Below are 25,643 nucleotides of genomic sequence, written 5' to 3'. Positions count from 1 at the left end.
CACAGATCAATCACTTGTAGTCCATGAGATTTGATTTTGTTATAAAATTAGTCTCTCTTATTCAAGTTAACCATTAATTTCGTTAATTTCTTTTTAATTTATCAATTTAGTGGATTGAAAAATGAATGTTTTCAGAGGTTTTACCTTACGTCAAACCCAAATTCATGGTTTAAAACCTTACAGAACTTTATAAAATCTCTTCCCAAGGCAGCTGGAAAGGAAAATCATGCATTTGTGCTTCTTGAAAAAAAAAAAAACACCACTGAAGATAGGCCTATGATGCATAGACAACAAATAAATTAAGAAAAAAAAAGGCAGCTGTCTTTTTCCAAGAGAGGAGAAGAGACAGAGAGAAGGAAAAGAGGATTCTAGCTTGTTAATGAAATTCTCAAACAAAATTATCACCAATAACTCCAGTTAATGTAAAAATTTTGAGAACACTGTATATATATTTCCTTTACCCTCTCTACATAATCATTCCAATACAAGAACATAATCAAAGAGTACATAAAAATAAATGAAACTCCAGTCAAGCTGAAAATGCTAGAAAACATAGTGTTAGACACTAAGCATTAGTAGTTTGATTAGTTACATTGATGAGGCACAGATGCATACATGGAAACATCAAAATTAACATTCAATCCATGCAGGACACATATTTTATAAAACAACAAATGTGATCCAGCCTCTCCCGCTATTTATGAAACAAGGGGAAAATTGTTGAAGTTATGAGTCTGCAATATGCAAGTGAAAAAAAAATAACAGATAGGCAAGCTGTTTACTCTTTGTTACTAACCACCCACAGCAGCCAGAAATTTCCTCTTGCTTACTGGTTCTTCATGCAAGACAACAACATCACTTACCTTATTAAAAAGCTCCTCCAGCTGATCCACACCAAATCTTTGATAGTCTAGTGGTTTCTTGTATCGTTGCTGATATATTTCCTCAAAACAACCCAGGAAAATCCGACAAGAATAACTCACTAGAATTTCCTGCAACTCGTGTTTGAATTGCTCAAGATTTTGGTTAACTTCACATCGGGCTGTTGTCCCTGTGCTCGCCTTACCTTGGTTCCTTCTCTCCTCATGCTCCTCAGCTACCACCCTTTCCTCATCTGAGAACTCATCTGAAGAGCCACCACCTGCCATAGCGTCCAAACTCTCTTCCTGAGTCCCCTTACTTTTCTTATCCTTTCTTGCCTGAGGTAAAGGAGGTGCACTTGGGCTTGCTTTCCAATTTCTAAGGTAGATAAACTTCTTTTGGCCCTTGCCATCTATTGCCAATGCATCATTCATTTTCTTGAAAAGATTAACCAGCTTGAATGCCCCATACTCTGATACATAAAGTGGCCGTCCATAGAGCTTCTGGTACTCAGCAGGAACCCGAGTAAGAGGCAAACATCCACCTGAAAGTTCAAGCAACTTCACCATCTGTAACTTCAGACCATTTATATCCCCAGGCTGTACCCACATGGTAGAATGATATTGGTCATCACATAAAACAGGACCAGCTGAAACTTCATTCAAACCAGATGGGAGACTCTGTGACCTCATACTTGTGGGGAAACAAGGCATATTTATAGAAGAACTACAGTTGTATTCAGACAAAGACCGTGACACTACAGAAAAATCTCTTGAATTATAATAGCTTTGGGAGATTCCTCTGTATACAATTGCCTCTTCTTCATTTTGACCATCAAGGTTGTCGTTTATATGACACCCCATGAAATACCCAGCCATGTCAGCTGGTCCAGCATAAGGAGGCATTAAACCCTTTGAAGGGGGTACAAAGCCTTCCCCACGAGCCACACTAGGCCAGTCCCAAACAAACTTACCAGCATTGCTCAAAGCAGATGAGACACCCACACCAGAAGGGATAACAAGGATCACAGTATATCCACGTTGACCAAGAATGTGGAGTGCTGGAGCAAAATCAACATCCCCAGATATCAGCATGATGGAAGAAGGTGGTGGATTGTCAAGGGCAAAAAGAAACATGTCAACTAAAATAGCTTTGTCAGCAGCATCCTTTCTACCATTAGGAACATCAATAAGTTTAACACCAGTTCTCTGGCAGCCCTCTCTAAGTCGCCTTGGGAAGGAATTAAAATCCCCATATGCAGAAAACATCATAACAGCACCTTTAATTATAGGATGCACGCGTAAAGCCATTCTAATATTACCAGCTACATCTTCAGGGCGGACATCACTGGGGACAGGGCAATTCTCAATGTCCCAGAGGATAGCCACAGGACCATCTAAAGAGCTTCGATTTTGCTGGTTTGGAGGAGGTTGAACTGTAGAGGTGTTTGATTCTGCTGAATTTATTTCCCTCCGTTCAGATGAATCAGAGGGCACCACTGAAGCTGATGTATTTGCATTAGCCATAACTTCTTTACTTAAAAGTTAAAGAATCCTGTAGATGTCCAAGAGAAGAAATATAATTAACTAAAACAATATAAAGCTTAACTTGAGATAAAACTGATGCAAGCTGTGTAAAATAGGAACTATGGATGACCTGGCAATTCTAACATCCTAAGATGCAGGTTCCTGAACATTTCAATCTATTCACATCAACACCTAACTGGCTGCCAAACAGGAATTCACAAATTAGCATGAGAAAATTTAAAACAAAGGATTTAGTACTGTACATGACTAAACTGGCAAGAATACAGAGATGACAACTACAACTAAGTTCAGCCAAATATCATTTCACAGGTTATAATTTAGTCTAGTATCAGCTTCCTAGACTCCACAATCTAAAAACTATTAGAATTGTAGTACCGGGCACAAGCTTAAGTCCATCAACACATAAGTTCAAATCTATCACCAAAAACATGGCCTTCTTCTAAGCACATTGAGCAAAGCAAGGGCCCCAATTATTCTAGAATATCAACTTCAGAAACCCTTTTTTTTTTCTCATTTCTCTATTTATTCAGAACTTATATTACATTGGCTCACCGGGACATACCTAATATATTTCTCTGGTTATAGGCCACCTTACACATCTATGCCTTTCAGTCCAAGAGCTTTACAGTAATAAAAAACTTCAACAAGAAACATTATAATATCAGGGGCAAAGAATAGGCTTTATAAGCTAAGGCACATTGACATTGGATACACGTAGATCATGTTTGTCAACCATCGTTAAGCACGGTGGAATTTAATCATTGAAAATGTAATGATACAATAATATAGGAAATTCAAATATATTTGCATATTTCCAAAACATACATCTAACATCATTCATTAAAATTTACACTATTATCAAAACATATAGCACTACCAGTCAATCACATTTCAAATGTGTTACTAGTATATGCCCATTCCTTTAATTCCAATTTTCTGCATTCCGTAGTGCATGGCTTATTACATTCCAACCACGCGCCCAACACTCCATAAATTAGGTGAAGTTGCCATGGTCGTAATAATTGGAATAGTTCATGACCAACAGTTGGTTGAATGTTGAAGTTTCAATCCAACTCAAAGAGACAAGAACTGCTTGTTTGATATTGAATTCCAATAAATAAGACCATGTAAAATTAACTATATAAGCCTACTAAAACCTAATGTTTCTCATCACCCAACATGAGTGAATTATTGAATATTTTATTCAGGACCTTCAAACACATCAAATTAAGCAGTATAACAGAATTTCAGTTGATGCTCCTGTTCTGAAAGCTTCAACTATAGTTAATTTTACATGGTCTTATTTATTGGAATTCAATATCAAACAAGCAGTTCTTGTCTCTTTGAGTTGGCTTGAAACTTCAACATTCAACCAACTGTTGGTCATGAACTATTCCAATTATTACGACCATGGCAACTTCACCTAATTTATAGAGTGTTGGGCGCGTGGTTGGAATGTAATAAGCCATGCACTACGGAATGCAGAAAATTGGAATTAAAGGAATGGGCATATACCAGTAACACATTTGAAATGTGATTGACTGGTAGTGCTATATGTTTTGATAATAGTGTAAATTTTAATGAATGATGTTAGATGTATGTTTTGGAAATATGTAAATATATTTGAATTTCCTATATTAGGACCTTCAAACACATCAAATTAAGCAGTATAACAGAATTTCAGTTGATGCTCCTGTTCTGAAAGCTTCAACTGGTGTAACTCTCAGCTAGCATCCAAAAACTTCACAGAATCTATTAAAATATTGCCAAATTTTCATTAAAGTACTTTTCTATTATTTTGATTAACTGCTCATTTGCTCTCAAGTTTTATGCACTTAAAAACCAATTCAAAATATAGAGAAAGCAGAAAAGGAGAGGAGAAGGAGAAAGGAGAGAGACTGTGGGGGGGGGGGGTTGGCGGGTGGTTGGTGTGGGAGCGGTTGGGGGTGGAGGCAGAATCAATAAAAAATGATACTCCATGATATAAGTACGGATTTCAGCACCCTGCCTGCATGAAGGCTTGTGCATATATTCGCATGGGCATATTTCTTTTTATGCATAACTAATTACCTATCCATGTCCAATGTCATGCAGATGCACATCATTTAGCCTTCTCTCAGTTAAAATAAGCAACCAGAAAGTAATGTGTTCTATAACGGATACAGAACATACAGAATGAAGAAGCATCTTATGCACGTTGTGACAAGATGTTGATATAAGGAACTTGCATCAGATCATACAAATAAAAGAATGAAAACTGGGCATAGAGGATATGCAAAGAATTACAAAAATGGCTGTTGATAATAACAAAATGTAATTCTAAATAATGGTAGTGTAGCATATTGATGCATGAATGCAAGTAAAGCATTCATGTTCCACAGGTAAAGGCAATATATCTCAGGTAGTTTTATTAGCAAAGAGATTGAAATCTCAAACCTGAACATAGGACAGTAAAAGCTAACAATTTCAATTAAGGCTGAAGTGAAAAACAAATATATGAATATGATACCACTAGAATTTCGAACTGGGCTTAATATAGCAAATTTATCAAAACTATACAGAGCTCCAAAATCTAAATCGCCAAAATATTTATTTATCCTCCATTTCCAGAGCTACAAAAGTAAACCCCACTAAAAAAATAAAATGAGGGGACACTAAATTTCGCATTCAATCAACAGAATTGAAAATAAAAACAAGCAGAAACAGCAAAAAAGAGAAAAGGGTACCTCAAATTAAGACCATCAACCCTCCTCTCTGAGACGAGGATATAGCCCAGCAAGAAACCAAGAGTCAAAGATCCTGAAGAAGAGGCAGAAGTTTTAAAGATCGAATCAGCGAACAATCCAAGAAAGATCAATCTAAAAAAAAATTAAAAATACAAAAACACCAGATGATCAATTCTGGATAATCAGGATTGAGGAAAGAGGTAGATAAAGACCTGGAAATGGGGAAAGGAATTTTGGTAATCGGCTTTTCTTTCTTTCCTTTATCGTATCTTGTTTTTCTTTGGGGGGATAATAAATCTATTTGCCAAAAACCGACAGACAAGAGTGTCTCACCCTCACGTCAAGTGTTTTCTACAAGTTCACATTACTCTTTCAGTAGACCCAAACCCAAAGGCCTAGGCTATATTACACGTTATAGTACTAGTTATCGACAGTGTTAGATAAAAATAGATATTAAATCTAAAAAATAGTAGTGTTATTATTATTTTTTTTTTTTTGCTATAGTTAAAGTATTAAAATAATTAATGTTATCCTAATAACAAGATAAGTGTGTAATTTTTAAGAATATTTATTAATTATCCTTTAATTTTATTTCTGTACTTAAATTTTAATTTTTTTTAATAAAATTTTACAGCTCACTAAGAAAAATAATAAGATGAATATAGTATAATATTTTCATAAACATATACAAATATAAATAATTAAAATATTCTATTTCAAGATATCCGAATTGAGTAGAAAAACCTTCTGAGTGATAATTAGTCTTTTTTTTTTTATTTTGAACGATTAAAGAAATTTTTTGTAATACTATCTTTCGAAAACTTATTACTTCTGTGACTCATAGAAAATACTAAACCTTCGTTGATCCATTAATGTGAAGGCTTGGAAGTATGGATTTAAGGGCATTAGAATATTAAATTTTAAAATTATTTCTAGGGTTACATTCAATATACTAAATAAGTTATGTACCTAGTTAATTTCTAATGCTCATAAGCATACCAAAACACATTTTAGCATGCATTAGAGATTCATTTGCCATCAAGAATTGAGGTTTAGAATTTAATTTTATTAAATCCTAACTAAAAGAAAGAAATTAATTAATCTTGTCCAAATATTGTCCCTCTAATTAATCTCATTAATTAATTTCATATTTGGATCTTCATTAATTAATCTCATAATTAAATTCACATTTAAATTTTTTAAATATAAATTTAATTTATATTATACATCCAATAACCTATTTTTGGTGTCAAGTCATGCTAGGAATTTTACAATTTAATACAAACCAAACCTATTTAATTAATTGATTAAACTCTTTAATTAATCAATTAAATCATAATATACTTGGTGAATTGCTTGTATAGATGTGTGACTTACTAGGCTCATTATTAATTGACAATGAGGAATGATATTAACTCTTAATATCATTAGAACTCTTTCTTACCATAAATGATTTCTCTAAATCATTTTAGGCATCTCATAGACCATGATTGACACCTAGCATAGTATGCAATGGTCACTCAATCAGTAATAAAGAATACCTTAAATGAATCTTTAATCATATGTCACCATGTACTAAAATCTCTTTATTACAAAATTCCAATTCTAGCTGGAGGTATGATTAATGTCAAACTCCATATGCTATGAATGTTATGTTCTCTTTTAATTCTAATTCTTAATTTGTCAGACTTTATTGTCAGAAACTCTTTTCTGACTAAGTCTATCTGTCCTGGGTAGGAACTTGAATCATCAAGAACAATTAAATGAATATAGGATTTATCCCTATTTACTTAGGGTAACGGATCTCATCTTGATCAACACCTATCTCCATATATAACTAGTAGGAGCTAACACATGCCCATATGCCCATGCACAGTATGAGTATAAAAGCAGTATCAAACTCAAACCACCTATATACAAGATAACTATGTTATCTCAGGTCAAAAGATTATATGCATTAATATGATATATGACAATGCATTGACAAGAGTAACTCCACGTGTTTGTCATAAACGTCACTGGTTCGGCATACTTATCATATATAAGTGCCTATCATGTTTGTTATGTGGCATGAGACTCACCATTCTAACTGATTAATATCTCATACTAATACTTTAGGAATAAACATGATTACAATCTATCTGAATAAATCATGTCCTTTGTGAAGTATCCTCAATTGTGAACCAATTTATGATACTTTGTACTAGAAATACTGTCACTCTTATTCTTAATAACTTAATAGTAGAATTTCTAACAAAATATCAATGGACTTTTTCATTTACACATAAATAGATTATGTAAATAGAAAAGTGTAATTACTTTTTATTAATAAAATATGTACAAGATACATACAAAATGATATGCTCTATGGCATACTACTAACACAATGGACGGTTATTACCCATATTTAAGTTTCAAACTAAAAGAAATCAACGGTCCATATTGTGTTGCGAATTATCAAATAGTTTATTTAAATATTGAAAAAATAAATAAAATTCAATTAGTGGGAGGAAAAACAAAGCTCCAATAATAGGGAGAAAATAAGACCTAATAATAGAGAGAAAATAGAACCTCATTTTTATCCCTAAAGGATATAAATTTAAGAAAAAAAACTCTGATTTGTTCTAAACGGACACAGGTATAAGAATTTATTAAAAAAATGACAAAAAAAAATAAAAGGAAAAGAAAAACTTAAATTTTAATTGATAATTTAAAAATTCTAAATTTTTATTTTATTTGAAAAAAAAAGTCCTTAAAACGTTTAATAGCAAATTTCTAAATATAAAATAAAAACTATCATTTTACTCCTTTATTTCAAAAGGTTATCATTTTCATCTTTCTTTTTTCCGTTTCTCTTACATTCTTAATTTTTCTATAGATAAGTTAATTAATAATTATTTATTAATAAAATTTTTAATTATTCAATTTAAACTAAATGATAAAAAAAAATCCAAACCTTTACATCAATTATCAAATTTAGTAGAAATTTTTATTAATTTATTATAAACCTTTTTAATTGTTATCAATTTTAATAATAAATTTAATTAAAAATAATTGAACTCATCAATTGGCAAAAATAATTCAAGCTTTTTCATTCATTATCAATTTTACCTACTCCTTTTAATTTTATTAATTTATTCAATAATTTTAGTATTATCATTAATTTTAACAAATTTTATATTGATAAAAAAAATATAATAAATAAATAATATATCTAATATATTTAGCTTATTTTAAAATTTTTCTCTCTCTCTTTCTACTTATATTTTTAATTTAAATATTTTTATCATTTTATTTTAAATTTAAGGCCAAAAAAATTAAATATTTAAACATAAAATATGAACAAATAATATATAACTAAAATAAATGTAATTATAACTTTCAATACAATAGAAAAATTAATTAAAATAATATTTTTTATAAATTTAAGAGTAATTATTAAAATTAATATAAAAACTAAAAAAATTGGTTAATATTAATAATGTGGTCAAATATTTAAATTAATTTTATCAATAAATAATCCAATTGAGATATTTACTAAAATTGAAATTAATTTAAAAGTTTGAGAAAAATTAATATAATTAAATTGATATAAACTTTTGCTAAATTTATTAATTTAAATTATTTTTTAATTTATATAATTAATTTAATTTTATTAAATATTATTTATATTTTGATTTTATAAAATTTATAAGTAAGTTTAAATCATACGTAAAGATGTTAACATTTGTAAGAAAATTAAATTTGAAATACTAATACTTTTGAAATCAGTATTTAATTAAAAATCAAATAAATATAATTTATTTTAAAATTATTTTTGATAAAATTTATTTTTTTTTAACAAAATTTGAATTTATTTTTACAATTTATAAAAAAAATAAAATTTAAACTAAAGTTTAATAAAAATAAAGTTAAAATAGCAATAAATTAATCACAAAATAGAAAATAAAAGTTAATGAATAATTTTAATGATAAAGTTAATAAATAAAATTTTATTAAGAATAAAAAATTTATTAATAAATAAATATAAATTAAATGCTATATATTTTATCAATTACAAAAAAAATAAAAAAATAAAAAATAAAATAAAATAAAATAATTCACCTTATTTCCTATCAACCACACATATATATACTATCTTTTAATTATTTAAGGGAATTTTTTTTCACTTTATTTACTTTCATTAAAAGGGCACAACCCCTTATCTTTGTTCCTTACCAATATTCATATTGATAATATTAAACAGCCACAAAACATATAAATATTATGTAATAGTATAAGAAAGAGTGAGGATAAAAATTAAACAAATAAAATTTATAAATATTTTTATCAACAAATTTGACAAATAAAAATATTATTAAAAATAAAATGATTATATTAATATATAATTGTCAAATAATTTGACTATAAGAATATAAAGGTAATTTTCATAACTCGCCCCTGATCTTTACCCTGAATTTCACTTATGTTCTCTAACTTCAATTTGTTACTAAAAAAATTCCTAAATTTTACTTTAACAAAAAATATAATAATATATTTCCACATTAAAAACTCCCTTTAAACTATAATATAATATCTACAAATATAACTACAATATTTTTCGTTAAAAGATTAATATTCTTCTTTTTTAGAAAACATATCATTGTGATGACATCTGTATTTTTATGATAGGTTTAGATGGTAGTTAAAATAGTTGGTATTCTTTGAGCGTGAGACAAAATGAGGGGAAAAAAAAAAATACTTTCATTACTTTATTAATATGAAACCTGCTATAATATATTAGAAAGATTTTTATGAAATGAAATTAAAATTCATGAATTTTATAATAACGAATTGAAATTAAGAGATGAAAATAAAATATAAGGCAAAGATTAAAGATGAGCTATAAAAATTATCTGAATAAAAATATAAAAAAAATTCATAAAGAAAAGAAAGAGAGATAAATTAGTGATTTCATTTTTAAAAGAGAGGCAAAATAATAGTTTCTATATTTCTTACTTAGAAATATGTTATTATAATTTAGGGAGGATTTTTCTATTACAAAATTAGAGCTTAGGAATTTTTCGATAATTAATTGAAATATGGATAGAAATAACCATTATTACGGTAATTTAATGTAAATATTTTATATGAAAAGGCTTATTAATAAGGAATAAATACATTTAATATTAAAGTGGATTAAATTAAATATATTTAATATTATATTATAACTTACATAAAAATTATGTATTTATATTATATTTATTAGTAAATTATGTTATATTATTATATTTTTTTCCATAAAATGATTTCAATCATTAACAAAAGATAATCCTTTTAAGAAAAAAAAAATATGTACAAAGAAAATTTGTTTAAATTTTTTTTCCCAATTATCTTTTTAATTTTAAAAGAAAAATTTGGCCCAAAAAATTCCAAGAAAAACTTTGCTAAAAATATTTTGAAGAAACAATATTTAAAAAAATACCTAAAAATCACTTTTTTCAATTTTTTTAAAAGGAAATTTAAAAAAAAATTAAGTAATAATTATAAAACATCATATTGAGATTGGTTAGTGTGAGCCAAATAATATGACCAATTGAATCTGTAAAATTTAAATTATTTTCGAATAAAGTAATTTTACTATATTTCAAAAAAATAACAATAGAAACTATCATTAATTTATATAAAAAAGAATTAAACAAATTATTTTAATTAATTTACACTAAAAATTAATTAAAAATATACTACTAAAATATATGAAAAAACATTGCTAATTAAAGATAAGATAGTTGTAATTTTATTAGGCCATCGGCCATCCTTTATGTTTTAAAGGAAAACAAATTTTAAATCCATTCATTACATTAAAAAAGTAATGTATTCAATATTCATATAAATTTAATTTTTTTTCTTTTATAAATTAAAGAGAATAAGATGACGGGCGCGTATACATCAAAAACATATAATAATTAGTCATCTACTTTTATTTTTAATTTTTATTTAATTTAAATTAAATAAAATTTAAATTATTTATTTTTCTTATATATTGATAAAAATTTTAGTTGTTATATTAATTTGTATACCAATATTTATTAATTTAGTAGTATTTTATTTAAAAAAAATAATTGACTAAATTAAAATTTTAAATTGATATTTTTCTTATTTAGTAATTAGGTTTAATTTTTTTTAATTTTTTAAAAATTAATTTAATCAGTTTAGTTTAATTTTAATAAAAAAAAATTGAACCAAATCAAAATTGTCAGATAAAAAAAATATTGATTCAAAATTTTAATTTCATCAATTATTTTGATTTAAATTAAATACTACTAAACTAATATATATTGTTAAGATAAAATTATTAAGTTAAGAAATATCTAATACTAATAATTTAATATATAAATTAAAAAAAATCTTAAAATTAAATTTCAAAATAGTTACGCTTTATCTAATAAAATTAATTTTACTTTTAATTTAAAATTTAAATGTTTATATTTTAAATATTTAAGTATTTATATAAATTAATAATTAAAATAAGATGAGTTAAAATAAATTTTCAAATATTTTATATTTTTCTAACTCTAAGTATTTTATATTTTATATTTTTAATTTTATTAAGCGTTATTAATTATGGATACAATTCTCTAATTTTAGTATATATATATGTAGGGGTGTGCAAATGGTCAGTTTGATTTCGAACCGAACTGAATTGATAAAATCAAAAATCAAAAATTAAAAATTTAAAAAACGAAACAAACCAATTAATAAGGGAAAATTGAACCGAATCGAACTGATAAATATCAGTTCGGTTCGGTTTTAAACCGATCAAATCAAAATTTATAAAATTTCATATTTTTAACATTAAATCTAAATAATAAAACATAAAAACAAAAAAAAAAGAAATCAAAACTCAAAAATCTTAAGGTTCGGTTTGGTTTTCTTTGATTTTGGTTCGATTCGATTCGGTTCGATTCAATTTAATTCGATTTTCTTTGATTTCCTATATATATTAATAATTTCGGTTCGGTTTGGTTTTTTTTTATTTTTTATGAAAATAGCCAAACCAAACTGATTAACCGAAATTATCAAAATTATAAATCAAACCGAACCGATTGAATTTTAAAACCAAACCGATTGAATCAAATTGAATCGATTCGATTCGATTTTTCGTTTAAACCGAAAACTGCCCTCTTGTTTGAAGCTATTATTGAAGCCTCTTGTTTTGTCTTTCCTGACGGAGAGGACATAGTTATTTGGCAATTCTAAATTCACAATTCCTTTTATGTTTTTGACCTGATAACAAGAAAAAATTAAATAAAATAAAATTTCAAACCCAAATAATTTAAAATTTTAAATATTTTACACTAATAATTAAAAGAAGATAAGTTAAAAAGACTGAAAAGGATTCGTAAAGTTTACGTAGGCTTTTTACTAAAATATAAAATTTTAGTTACTTTTCTCTTGATTGCTTTTGTGAGATCAACATATGTTAATTACTTGATTTAATGGTTGGTTAGCTCTTGTGCAAATTGTGCCTAAATTTGCTTGAAAGATTTTATTTACTAATTTTAAATATTTTAAAAAAATTTAAGGGTAGATTTTTTAATGTTATTGTGGTTGGTTGAAGAGAGTGGTTAAATGATTTGAATTTCTTGGCTTTGAACTTGTGTAGGAAGCTATGAAATTTTAAATATTTTAAAATTTATACACTAATAAAATAAATAAGATAAATTAAAATGATATTTGTAAATATTTTAAATTTTGTAAATTCTACACATTAATAAAATAATTTCAGAAGATAAATAAAAATGACATTTAAATATTTAAAATTATTAAATTCTAAATATTTTATATTGCTTAAATTTTGTGAATTCTATACAATAACAAAATAAAGAAGATAAACGAAAATTAATTTTTAAATATTTTACAATTTTTAAATTCGAAATATTAAAATTATTAATTTCTAATTATATCAAGTATAAATTAAGGATGAATACAAGGGTCAATTTTTGGTTAACCAATTTTGAGTCTTTAACTTTCATAGTCTAACTACTCAATTTTATGATAATAAAAATTAATTTATTATAAACAAATTATTAAGTTTAATTTTAAAATTACAATCAATCAATAAATGTAAATTCATTAAGAATATTTTATATTATTCTCTTACATTGATTTGAATCAATAATTTGAGTTATATCAAACAAATTTATAGTATTTTATTTTCATCTAATAAACTGAAAATTTAAAAGAAAATCACTATAAATTACTCTTGCAAATCTTGAATGATTTAGATTTAAAATACATGCATACGTACATATATATATATATATATTAAAAATTAAATTTCAAATGTTATCTTTTTAAATTATAAAATACTATATTTCTAAATAAAATTATTATTTAACATTATCTAATACTATCTTTCATTTTATCTTATATTTCAAATTTTACTAATTATATATTTTAAGATAAAATTATTCAATTAAATATCATCTCATAAAAATTAATTTATTATAAATAAATTATTAAATTTAATTAAAAAATTATAATAAATCAATAAATATAAATTTGTTATGAACATTTTATATTATTTTCTTAAATTGATTTGAAACAATAGTTTGAGATATATGAAGGAGAGAGTGAATCATTGAGATTGGCTAAAATACCTCTAATAATTTAATATTATTACAATGAAGAACTAAATTTAATCGGCTACTATAATTTTTTTATTAATATTTTTTAACAATACTAATTCTAATATAATTATAATTCTAAATTATAATAAATATATACATATATAATTATAATTCAAAAAATCATGAGAGTTCAAATTCTGTTTATAATAACACATATATAAAGTTAAGTATAGAAAAATTATTAAACTCTAATTTACTATGTATCATAGTATTTTTTTGTCACGACCCAACCTATGGGCCGGACCGGCACTAGGACCTGGGCCAGCCTAAAGCCCCCGAGGCCCGTAGTAAGCCTAACTGTTCATTTACCCAATTCTAAGGCCCATTTGGGCCCAATTTCAAGAAAACAAACGGATAGAGTCCGGCCATAAAATGGACTTTCCAACGGGGAGTTTTTGACTCACCCGACCTGTAAACACAATAATACTCAATTGGGGAGCTCAGCTCACCCTCCACATACTCATCATCATAAAATAAATGGGAGCTCAGCTCCCTCATCCAATCCATCAAACAGACATAGAATATTAAGTTTACAGGTCCAACATGATAATAATATTACAAACCAAATTCAAATAAATACTGCTAACACATGCGGAAATTCTAGGAGTAAATAAAATTACACAAATATCGATAAACAACCTGCGAAGTATAAAAGCAGGTTAACCCAGAATAAAATATCCTCCTGTGGCCTGTAAAAATTTTTGAACAGGAGTGAGCGTTCGACTCAGAGAGTAAAATATCAATTTTAACCATAATCTCTATAACTATCTGAAACTAATGCAACCTGTGGAATGATATGCAACATCAATAATAAATTCACATCACAGCATCAAAAAGGTAATTTGGAGCACTCACACACCCTGTAGTATCAATCATAACATATGGGAGCTGATCCCCTATACAGCTCTCTTAAATCCAACCTGGTGCCAGCGAATTACTCAAGCTCGGACTTCCACTTAATAACCAAATCGAGGGTCCCAGCGAATTACTCAAGCCGTGACTACCTCGAAGGATCGGGTCGGTCCCAATTACTCAAGCCGTGACTACCCCGTCCTATCCATAGTCCACACCACATCACACGCACGCCAACGCACGCACACTACTCCAAATTACCACAACAACATCCATGGCACATCAACAGTTATAAATGCAACATAAATCGTGCCTAGAGTTTAACTAAATAAATATATGCATATAAGTGATGCATGGGCATGCTTGAACATATAATAATATCGAAATTACAATTAAAATTAATATTCTACTCACAGACTTGACGGCAATCACTGTGGCGGCTGGGCGGAGGAAGAAGGTCATCGACTCACGACAATTATATTACAATTATTTAATACAAATGACTCAATACAAATAAAGAAAAGACCCATACGTCCTAAGTCGTGCAGAAAATCCACAGAGTCTCCCTATACCTAGGACCTACCCAACTGCAAAAGGGCTCAAAACACACTTCTATATCCACAATCCATATATCCACAACTCAATCACATCACACAGCCCCTCCCGCCCATCAAATCAATCATTCATCACAATATGTAAAATTTCAATTTAGTCCTTATAATTGATCATTTTTGCAAAAAGCGCTCAAATAAGCTCTAAAAATTATAAAACTACCTTGCATGGTCCTTAGAAATATTACTAAGCTATTGCAAAAGAATCGTAATTTTCTAAGCTACCACGAATATTTTATAGATTTTTAATCCTATTTAAGCACTAGAAAATTACGAAAAGCAAGGTTCGGGTTTACCTTTGCCGATTCCGACTTGAACGCGCTCGATGCTGACAATGGTGGGGTAGCCAAAACCTCGATCCAATTCGGAGACTTTTCCGTAGCTGGTTCATGCAGCCTGAAATTCACGGACATCCGAATTTCCACGAATTGAGGATACCTACGAAGCCCAATAATAATATATAAAAAATCAGGGGTGTTACATTCTTCCCCCCTTACAGAAAATTCGTCCTCGAATTTTACACAAGGCAGAATAAAGCACATGATTATACATTGAACAGATAAGGGTACTTGCTACGCATGTCCCGTTCTAACTCCCAGGTGCACTCTTCCACTGACTGACTCCTCCATAAAACCTTAACCATAGGGATCTGTTTTGATCTCAGCTGTCTCACTTGGTAGTCCACTATGGCTACATGCTGCTCCTCAAATGTCAAGTTCTCTTTTAGCTCTATCACATCCGGCTGCAGTACATGAGAAGGATCGGGAATGTATTTCCTGAGCATGGAGATGTGAAACACGGGATGAACGTGAGAGAGGTTGGGTGGTAGCTCCAACCGGTAGGCAACTGCTCCAACTCTATCAGTAACCTCAAAAGGTCCAATATACCGAGGTGCCAACTTGCCCTTCTTTCCAAATCTCATGACTCCCTTCATTGGAGAAACCTTCAGGAATACATAGTCGCCTACTGCAAACTCCACATCCCTCCGTCTGGGGTCTGCATAACTCTTCTGCCTACTGAAAGCTGTTTTCAGTCGTTCCCTGATTAAAGGAACTATCTCTGAAGTGTACTGCACTAGGTTTACATCATGCACCTTCGCTTCCCCCATTTCTGTCCAACACAGAGGAGACCTACACTTTCTTCCAGATCGTGCATCATAGGGTGCCATTCCTATGCTGGAGTGATAACTGTTGTTGTAGGCAAACTCCACCAAAGCTAGCTGATCATCCCATTGACCTCCAAAATCCAAAACACTCATGCGAAGCATGTCTTCCAGTGTTTGGATTGTCCTTTCGGACTGTCCGTCTGTCTGAGGGTGGAAAGCCATACTAAAGTTCAACTGTGTGCCAAGTGCCTCCTGCAACTTTCTCCAAAACCGAGAAGTGAACTGGGGCCCTCTGTCAGATATTATGGAAGCCGGAACTCCATGCAATCTGACTATTTCTCGAATGTAGAGCCGGGCATCTTGTGCCCGCAGTATGTAGTCTTCTGAGTAAGAAGTGAGCTGATTTGGTCAAGCGGTCTACAATTACCCATATCGAATCATATCGAATCATATCCTCGCGTGGTACGAGGCAACCCAGTCACAAAATCCATAGTGATCATTTCCCACTTCCATTCTGGGATAGGGAGCTCTTGCAGCTTCCCTGACGGTCTCTGGTGTTCAAACTTCACCTTCTGACAAGTCAAGCACTTGGACACAAAGTCTGCTATGTCTCTCTTCATGCCATTCCACCAATAGCTATCTTTCACATCATGGTACATCTTGGTGGAACCTGGGTGGACACTGTACAGTGTGTAGTGTGCCTCTCGCATGATTTCATTCCTGAGGTTGTCCACATCGGACACACATATCCTAGAACCTTGCACTAGGGCACCATCATTGGCAAATCCAAACTCACCACCTTCATCTTGCTGTACTCTTTCTATGATCTTCATTAATTGTTTGTCTCTGTGTTGGGAAACTCTAACTCTATCTCGCAAGTCTGGCCTCACTGAAAAATGAGCCAACATGACCCCCTCATCTGAAAGATCTAGGATTAAACCTTGATCCATCAACTCATGTACTTCCTGAATCAACGGTCTCTTCTTCTCACAAATGTGCGCCAAACCGCGTAAGATTTTACGCTTAAAGCATCTGCTACTACATTGGCCTTCCTGTGGTGGTACCGATGGAGCAATCATAGTCTTCCAGAAGCTCCATCCATCTCCTCTGTCTCAAGTTTAAATCTCTCTGTTGGAAGATGTACTTCAAACTCTTATGGTCGGTGTATATCTCACACACTTCACCGTACAGGTAGTGTCTCCAGATTTTTAGTGCAAAGACTACAGCCGCCATTTCCAAATCATGGGTGGGATAGTTCTGCTCATGCCTCTTCAGCTGCCTTGAAGCATAAGCCACTACTTTTCCATTCCGCATCAAAACACACCCTAGGCCAACTCTGGAGGCGTCACAGTACACGGTGTATCCTTCACCGCTCATAGGTAGTGATAACACAAGCGTGGTTAGACACTCCTTATCCTCATCATTATAACTGACTCTATCGAGCTCTCTTCCTGTCCTTTGCATCTTATCCACTTCCCTTTTCCTATTTTTGGTATTGTTGGTATCTTTTCAACCTGTTGTACTTATTCCTTAATTTTAGTCCTATCTCATCCTTACACCTTTTCCTTCAAAGATGTCTATCCCATCATCAACTTTAACTTTCTTTTTATTTCTTAGTCTTATCTTGATTACTAGTTCCATTACTTCGGGAATTCTAACCTTACGATTTTCTCCTACCAAAGACATTCTTCACCTTCGTAACACTTATAATTAACCATAGAAAATTCTTTTTGTATCCCCTTTCCCAACTTAACTATCAGAACATTATCATTCCCTACCAGCCTTAGTAGGAAATTGCTCATCCTGGATGGATAGGAGCTCCAGAAACTATAAGTTCCATCTGAACTAACACGGCTGTGGGAAATGTGTGTCATGCCTTAATTCTAAATAAGATACTTCACGTGTTTATTCTCCTTAATATAATCACATATACTGCCCACAACTTTCCAAACTTCAACCTCAAATTACCCATTAACAATAATTTCATCTATTGAAACTCATCCACAATTAGTATTTCCTCCAAATTTCATAGTTTAAAATAGCTTGCAAGCCTTGGTAGCTAACTCAATTTAACTCCTGTCATTACTCTGATCGTCCTTTCATACTTAACACTAGGTATGCACTTACTGTCATTCTCATATCAGGAAATTGTATATGAATTGGTGCCTATCAAAATCTCAAATAACTAGGTCTCCTTGCCTCAGTCTCTGCTCCTTATATAACGCTCTGGAATCAAAAACACGAGCTAAACTTGAAAAGAAAGAAAAATATCCTCTATATTCAACTACGCCCGATTGTCCATATAATAACGTTTAACCTATGTTTCTTAGTCTTTCTCTTCAAATTTCATCATCTCCTAGCATAATTGTGCTCTACCTATAAGGTATCATCTGCATGAACCCTTTACCGTACCATCATCCTTCCTGACATAATATTTTATAATTTATTAACTTTACTTATACTCGACCTATGATTCATATCTATCATCGTTTTTATTGTGCCCTTAACTTTTGTTGATTCCTGAAAGATTTCTCTCACTAATAAATTCTTCCAACACTAATTCCACCCTTATCTAGGGTCATTAATTTGATCCTTGAACTTTCTAGTGATTTATAACCATCCAGACTTGTCACTTTTCGTTCTACCCCTACATTGTCCTGTCGTTATTGCTTCACTACAAAGTGATTCTGTTGATCACACTAAAAATGTTTGCTTGACATTCATAACGAACCTCTAACTACCTTCTCACTATCTCAAAAGTCTAACCTAAAACCTATGTGTCATTATCTATCATTCTTTTCCTCTCATCATACCTATTTGATCCCTTAGACTGACTTTTATTCAACTTACTGCTTACTAACTTCTCTTTCTCTACCTATTTAGGTAGTCCACAATACCATCGCACACCTTCTAACATTTACTCATTATTATTGTATTCCATACCTCCATCACTTTTCTCACTAATGTGGTCCCATTTTGGGTTTTCCATCCTTGTCATTCTCCTTGCCAAGAATAACACTTAGCCTATCCTATATCTTAACTTTGTTCCTTTTATTATGCGCTCTTTAGGTTGTCCTTTCATTTATTTCCTTTGTCTTACCCAAAATAGAACTTGACTATTCTATCCCTGGTTCCATTCTTCTTCCTAACATAATAGCTGTACTTGCTAACTATATCTTTCAGAGTCTCTATCGCGTTATCATATGTCTGTGCTACTCAGATTTGGTCCTTTGACCACTCTAGCTAGTACTTCCACTAGCATTTAGATTATATTGCATCTGCAATCAATTGCCCAAACTTTCATTCTGCACTTTCTTTATCCATTGGCCTTCTGTGATTTATCTTCGCTAATTTATTACTCTTAACACTATTATAATTAGATTATACTACTGTTTGAACAATATGAAGTCAGAAGGGAACTCAGGAGATTGCACTCATACCTTTATCGTATGATTTCTATTCTTATCCTTTAGCTTACATAATACCCTTACTACCTCGAGAACTGATTTTGCAGTAATTTTATTTATTATTATTATTATTATTTTCCATGTTTACTCAATTCCAAAACTTAAGATTTCGGGCACCCAAACCCGTCATCCAATTCAAAGGATTTACATCCATCGTGATCTGATTATATATGATTCCTATAATGGAACTTGTATCCTCTCCAGGATACCCGAGCCAACTACTCTCTACCACACTCTACAGTCCCATCTAGGACACTATTCCATAAGTCATCATTATCAGTAATAACCTTCGATCCATTCTGAAAAGATAGGACTATATCCTAACTTGCTGCAACAAAGGTACTACATCTACCACCTTGCCAGAACCATGTCAAGTTAATGACTCTTTTATCATATCATAGCTCTATAAATCATCAATTCATAGTTTCGACCTTCTCTAGGTAGTAGAGTTGTACTTTATTCCATACTGATACACACAAGGTATACTATTCTCACTCTATAAGTGTCACCTTTACTTTGCAACTAGTCCAAACCTGCAGTCCGATGGCAACTCTTGATGTAACTCTAGCTCATGCTTTGGGTAACTGAGTCACGACTCTAGTTATCACCCAACCGTGACCTTTCAATATTCTAACTCTAGACTATTAGCCATGAGTTCCCAACTCCTCTTCAAATATAGAACTTTGTTCTGGCATAACTGTACCAAATCTGAAGCCATCTCAAACACACTCATTATGGAGCACCAAGGGGATGCACGCAGCTCTACACAATAATCTCATGTCGATGCATCAGTCTGCACTACGAGCGACATCGAGAACATTGTATAGTTACTACGATACGCCCTGACGCACTAGGTCTCCTAATTTCTTATCTCTCCGAATCTTCTATTATCACAAACTTATTCTCGATCGGGTCATCTACCGATGACCGCCAAGAGTGGTATCCTCATCCTTATCTAGGCAACTGTACTTTTAAGACTCACTTTTATGTACTCGTGTCTTACACGAAATGGGCACACCATTTAAACCCATACTGACAAAAATATAACATTTCTTGGAGTACGTATCCTCATGATAGATCTCACATGTCTACTAACTCTATTTCACATTTCTGTGTACTCCACGAAAATCAAGACACTAACTGAGGTAATCTTATATTTCCCGAGGTATAACGTAGAATCTAGAAACAAAGAATTACAGGAAAAGACGAAACAGAATCCTATACTCCGCATGTGACTCCTAGTAGACTCTTCCCAACACTTAGATAATTTTTCCCTATGAATCTGGAGCCTAAGCTCTGATACCACATCTGTCACGACCCAACCTATGGGCCGGACCGGCACTAGGACCTGGGCCAGCCTAAAGCCCCCGAGGCCCATAGTAAGCCTAACTGTTCATTTACCCAATTCTAAGGCCCATTTGGGCCCAATTTCAAGAAAACAAACGGACAGAGTCCGGCCATAAAATGGACTTTCCAACGGGGAGTTTTTGACTCACCCGACCTGTAAACACAATAATACTCAATTGGGGAGCTCAGCTCACCCTCCACATACTCATCATCATAAAATAAATGGGAGCTCAGCTCCCTCATCCAATCCATCAAACAGACATAGAATATTAAGTTTACAGGTCCAACATGATAATAATATTACAAACCAAATTCAAATAAATACTGCTAACACATGCGGAAATTCTAGGAGTAAATAAAATTACACAAATATCGATAAACAACCTGCGAAGTATAAAAGCAGGTTAACCCAGAATAAAATATCCTCCTGTGGCCTGTAAAAATTTTTGAACAGGAGTGAGCGTTCGACTCAGAGAGTAAAATATCAATTTTAACCATAATCTCTATAACTATCTGAAACTAATGCAACCTGTGGAATGATATGCAACATCAACAATAAATTCACATCATAGCATCAAAAAGGTAATTTGGAGCACTCACACACCCTGTAGTATCAATCATAACATATGGGAGCTGATCCTATACTCTCTTAAATCCAACACAGTGCCGAATTACTCAAGCTCGGACTTCCACTTAATAACCAAATCGAGGGTCCCAGCGAATTACTCAAGCCGTGACTACCCCTCGAAGGATCGGGTCCCAGCGAATTACTCAAGCCGTGACTACCCCGTCCTATCCATAGTCCACACCACATCACACGCACGCCAACGCACGCACACTGCTCCAAATTACCACAACAACATCCATGGCACATCAACAGTTATAAATGCAACATAAATCGTGCCTAGAGTTTAACTAAATAAATATATGCATATAAGTGATGCATGGGCATGCTTGAACATATAATAATATCAAAATTACAATTAAAATTAATATTCTACTCATAGACTTGACGGCAATCACTGTGGCGGCTGAGCGGAGGAAGAAGGCTGTCCCGGCTCACCTGACAATTATATTACAATTATTTAATACAAATGACTCAATACAAATAAAGAAAAGACCCAATACGTCCTAAGTCGTGCCGAAAATCCGGCAGAGTCTCCCCTATACCTAGGACCTACCCAACCTGCAAAAGGGCTCAAAACACACTTCTATATCCACAATCCATATATCCACAACTCAATCACATCACACAGCCCCTCCTGGGCCCATCAAATCAATCATTCATCACAATATGTAAAATTTCAATTTAGTCCTTATAATTGATCATTTTTGCAAAAACTGCTCAAATAAGCTCTAAAAATTATAAAACTCTGCCCCGCGGTCCTTAGAAATATTACTAAGCTATTGCAAAAAGAATCGTAATTTTCTAAGCTACCACGAATATTTTATAGATTTTTAATCCTATTTAAGCACTAGAAAATTACGAAAAAGCAAGGTTCGGGTTTACCTTTGCCGATTCCGACTCCAGAGACGCGCTCAGGATGTCTGACAATGGGGGGGTAGCCAAAACCTCGGTCCAATTCGGAGACTTTTCCGGTGGCTGAGTGCATGCGGCGGAAATTCACAGATCCGGACAACTGTCGAATTTCCACGAATTGAGGATACCTACACGAAGCCCAATAATAATATATAAAAAATCAGGGGTGTTACATTTTTTTTTTAAGATACGAATACTTAATAAATTATCATTTTATTAAAATTCTTTTTAAACAAGCTATAATTAAAATTCTTTTTACCATTAATTGTTATGAAAGTTAATTGATTATTCATAATAATTATTATTATATTTATTTGTTATTTAATATTAATTATTTATAATTATTATTTTTATTACATTTGTTTGCTCAAATTGATTTGTGATTAAAAATTATGTCAGAAAATTATCAATGACAAAATATTCATATGTAAAATTATAATTCTATAACTATAATTATGTTATAAATCTAATATAATTATAATTTAAAATTTAAAAGTTTAAAATTTAATGCAACACATTGGTGATAAAATAATAAATTATGTATATATTATGAAACTAAATTGGCATAAAATTATAGTAATGTCAAAATTTTTATTTTAGTTTGATGAATTCTCTAAATTGAGATTACATTGCTATAATTGGTATTTTTATTCATTTATTACATATTAATAATTAAATTTAATTATAACAGATAACCTTCCATAAAAATATAACCTAATTAAAGATATAAAAAATTTTAATTTAATAAATGTTTTATAATTTTCAATTTAATAAATTTTTTTATTTATAAAAGTAATTAAATTAACATTAATATTATTATTACTTTAATTTAATGAATGAAATTTAGCATTTAATATTTATATGTAAATTATAAAGAGAATAATTGAAAATGCTCATAGATAAAATTGTTATTTTATTATTATGAGATAGAATTTTTAGCAATTTTTAATTTTCATTACAAAATTTTAGAAAATTTAATATTTTAATATTTTTATATTTAATGAACTATTTATTTTTTAATTAAGTAATATTAATTTGATATAATATATTAAAATTATTAAAAAAATTACTTGTATATAAAATTAAACTACAAATACTAATAACGAATATAAAAAATGTACGTGTATACATATTAATGAGTGAATGAGTGCACCAAAATGGTTTTTTAGTGTAACATCACATTTTTTAATATTTAATAAATATATTTATTTATTATTAATTATGTATAAAAAATTATTAATATTATATAAAAAAAATTCAGCCATAAAAAGTTTAAACTTAGATGAAAATTAACTTAACAATAATATTTATATTTAGATTTATATATTTATTTTATATATTTTAATTAATTTTTATAAATTTTCATATAAATATATTTAATTTGATAGTTGTTAAACTCATTATTATAAAAAATTAAATTTATATTAAATACATCCAATAAAAGTTTGTAATATTATATATAATGTCACAAAAAATTAAAAAAGATCTTTCGGTTAACCTGTAACACCCCAAAATTTTATTATTTATGAGTATTTTTGATATTTTAATTTTATTTAAATTTTAGGAATTTTTTTGAGATTTTTCGGATTTTAAAAATCGGGTTCGATTTTCCGAAAATATAAACTTTGAGGATTTTTAAAAATTAATTTAAAGACCACGTGGCAAAACTAAAAATATATTTGGAGTCTACGTATTTTTCTGAATTTTCTGGAATTTTTTCGGAATTTTTGGACCTCGTTTTCGGTCCCTAGGCAGAGTAAAAATTCAAAATTTTGTATTTCGAATCGAACCGGCCGAATCGAACCGGACCGGATCGGACCGGTCGAATCGAACCGGCTCCCTTTCCTTTTTCTTCTCCCGCGCGCGTCGTCCCTCTCTTTTCTCTTTCTTTTCTCTCTCCTCCCCTCCCCTGTGCGCGCGCGTCGCTCCAGTTTCTCCGGCCAAATCCGGCCGATCTGGCCACCGATTGGACCGAGTCTTGTGTCCAAAACCATCTACTCGGCGAGAGCTTTCCATAGACACCAAGAACGCCGAAATCCATCGAGCGGATTGTCCGATTTTTGCTCGGGAAGATTTTAGCCCATTTCGACTTTTGGGCTAGATTTCTCGAAAACCGTGAATCCCACGAGAAAACCGAGGCCACCAGCACGCTCCATTCGTCGAGAGCTTCGTAACGACATAAATTTTGAATTTTTCCGACACCGTTTTTCGGTGGGTCCCACGGAACTTTGCAGTGTATTTTCGAGCATTAAATGAGCTTAGAAAATTCTGAAAAATTTATGTACTAACCCCCGTGTTATGGGCTTCGTGTAGGTATCCTCGATTCACGGAAATTCGGCGATTGACCGTTCGCAAATTTCGCCGCATGCACTGCACGGAAAAGTCTCCGAATTGGGCCGAGGTTTTGGCTAGCCCCCCATTGTCAGACGCCCCGGACGCGTTCCCGAAGTCGGAATCGGCAAAGGTAAACCCGAACCTTGTTTTTTCGTAATTTTCTAGTGCTTAAATAGGATTAAAAATCCATAAAATATTCGTGGTAGCTTAGAAAATTACGATTCTTTTTGCAATAGCTTAGTAATATTGCTAAGGACCGCGGGGCAAAGTTTTATAATTTTTAGAGCTTGTTTGGGCAGTTTTTGCAAAAATGATCAATAATAAGGACTAAATTGAAATTTTGCGTATTGTGATGGATGATTGATTTGATGGGCCCAGGAGGGGCTGTGTGATATGATTGGACTGTTGATGTATGGATTGTGAGTATAGAAGTGTGTTTTTAGCCCTTTTGCAGGTTGGGTAGGTCCTAGGTATAGGGGAGACTCTGCCGAATTTTCGGCACGACTTAGGACGTAATTGGTCTTTTTCTTTGTTTGTATTGAGTCAGATTGTATTAAATAAATGTAATGTGATTGTCAGGT

At 31.1% G+C, this 25,643-nt stretch overlaps 1 protein-coding gene across 2 annotated transcripts; it reads right to left on the bottom strand.

Annotated features, from left to right (window-relative positions):
* Positions 1-541: 541 nt before the first annotated feature.
* LOC110652095 (uncharacterized) lies at positions 542-5,500 on the bottom strand. 2 transcript variants are annotated; one of them, XM_021807603.2, is made up of 4 exons: positions 5,347-5,500; positions 5,135-5,207; positions 2,518-2,587; positions 542-2,415 (listed from the first exon to the last, which is right to left on the bottom strand). In XM_021807603.2, exon 4 carries the CDS (start codon positions 2,385-2,387, stop codon positions 792-794), a length of 1,596 nt encoding a protein of 531 aa, XP_021663295.2. In that variant the 5' UTR covers positions 2,388-2,415; positions 2,518-2,587; positions 5,135-5,207; positions 5,347-5,500; the 3' UTR covers positions 542-791. The 2 variants fall into 2 exon arrangements, with proteins under 2 accessions (XP_021663295.2, XP_021663294.2); XM_021807602.2 differs by lacking the exon at positions 2,518-2,587.
* Positions 5,501-25,643: the final 20,143 nt, after the last annotated feature.

The sequence above is a fragment of the Hevea brasiliensis genome, chromosome 14 (assembly GCF_030052815.1).
Source record: "Hevea brasiliensis isolate MT/VB/25A 57/8 chromosome 14, ASM3005281v1, whole genome shotgun sequence".
NCBI classification, from domain to species: Eukaryota; Viridiplantae; Streptophyta; class Magnoliopsida; order Malpighiales; family Euphorbiaceae; genus Hevea; species Hevea brasiliensis.
The sequence above is the reverse complement of the archived record's forward strand: the minus strand, read 5'-3'. Positions and strand labels throughout refer to the sequence as shown.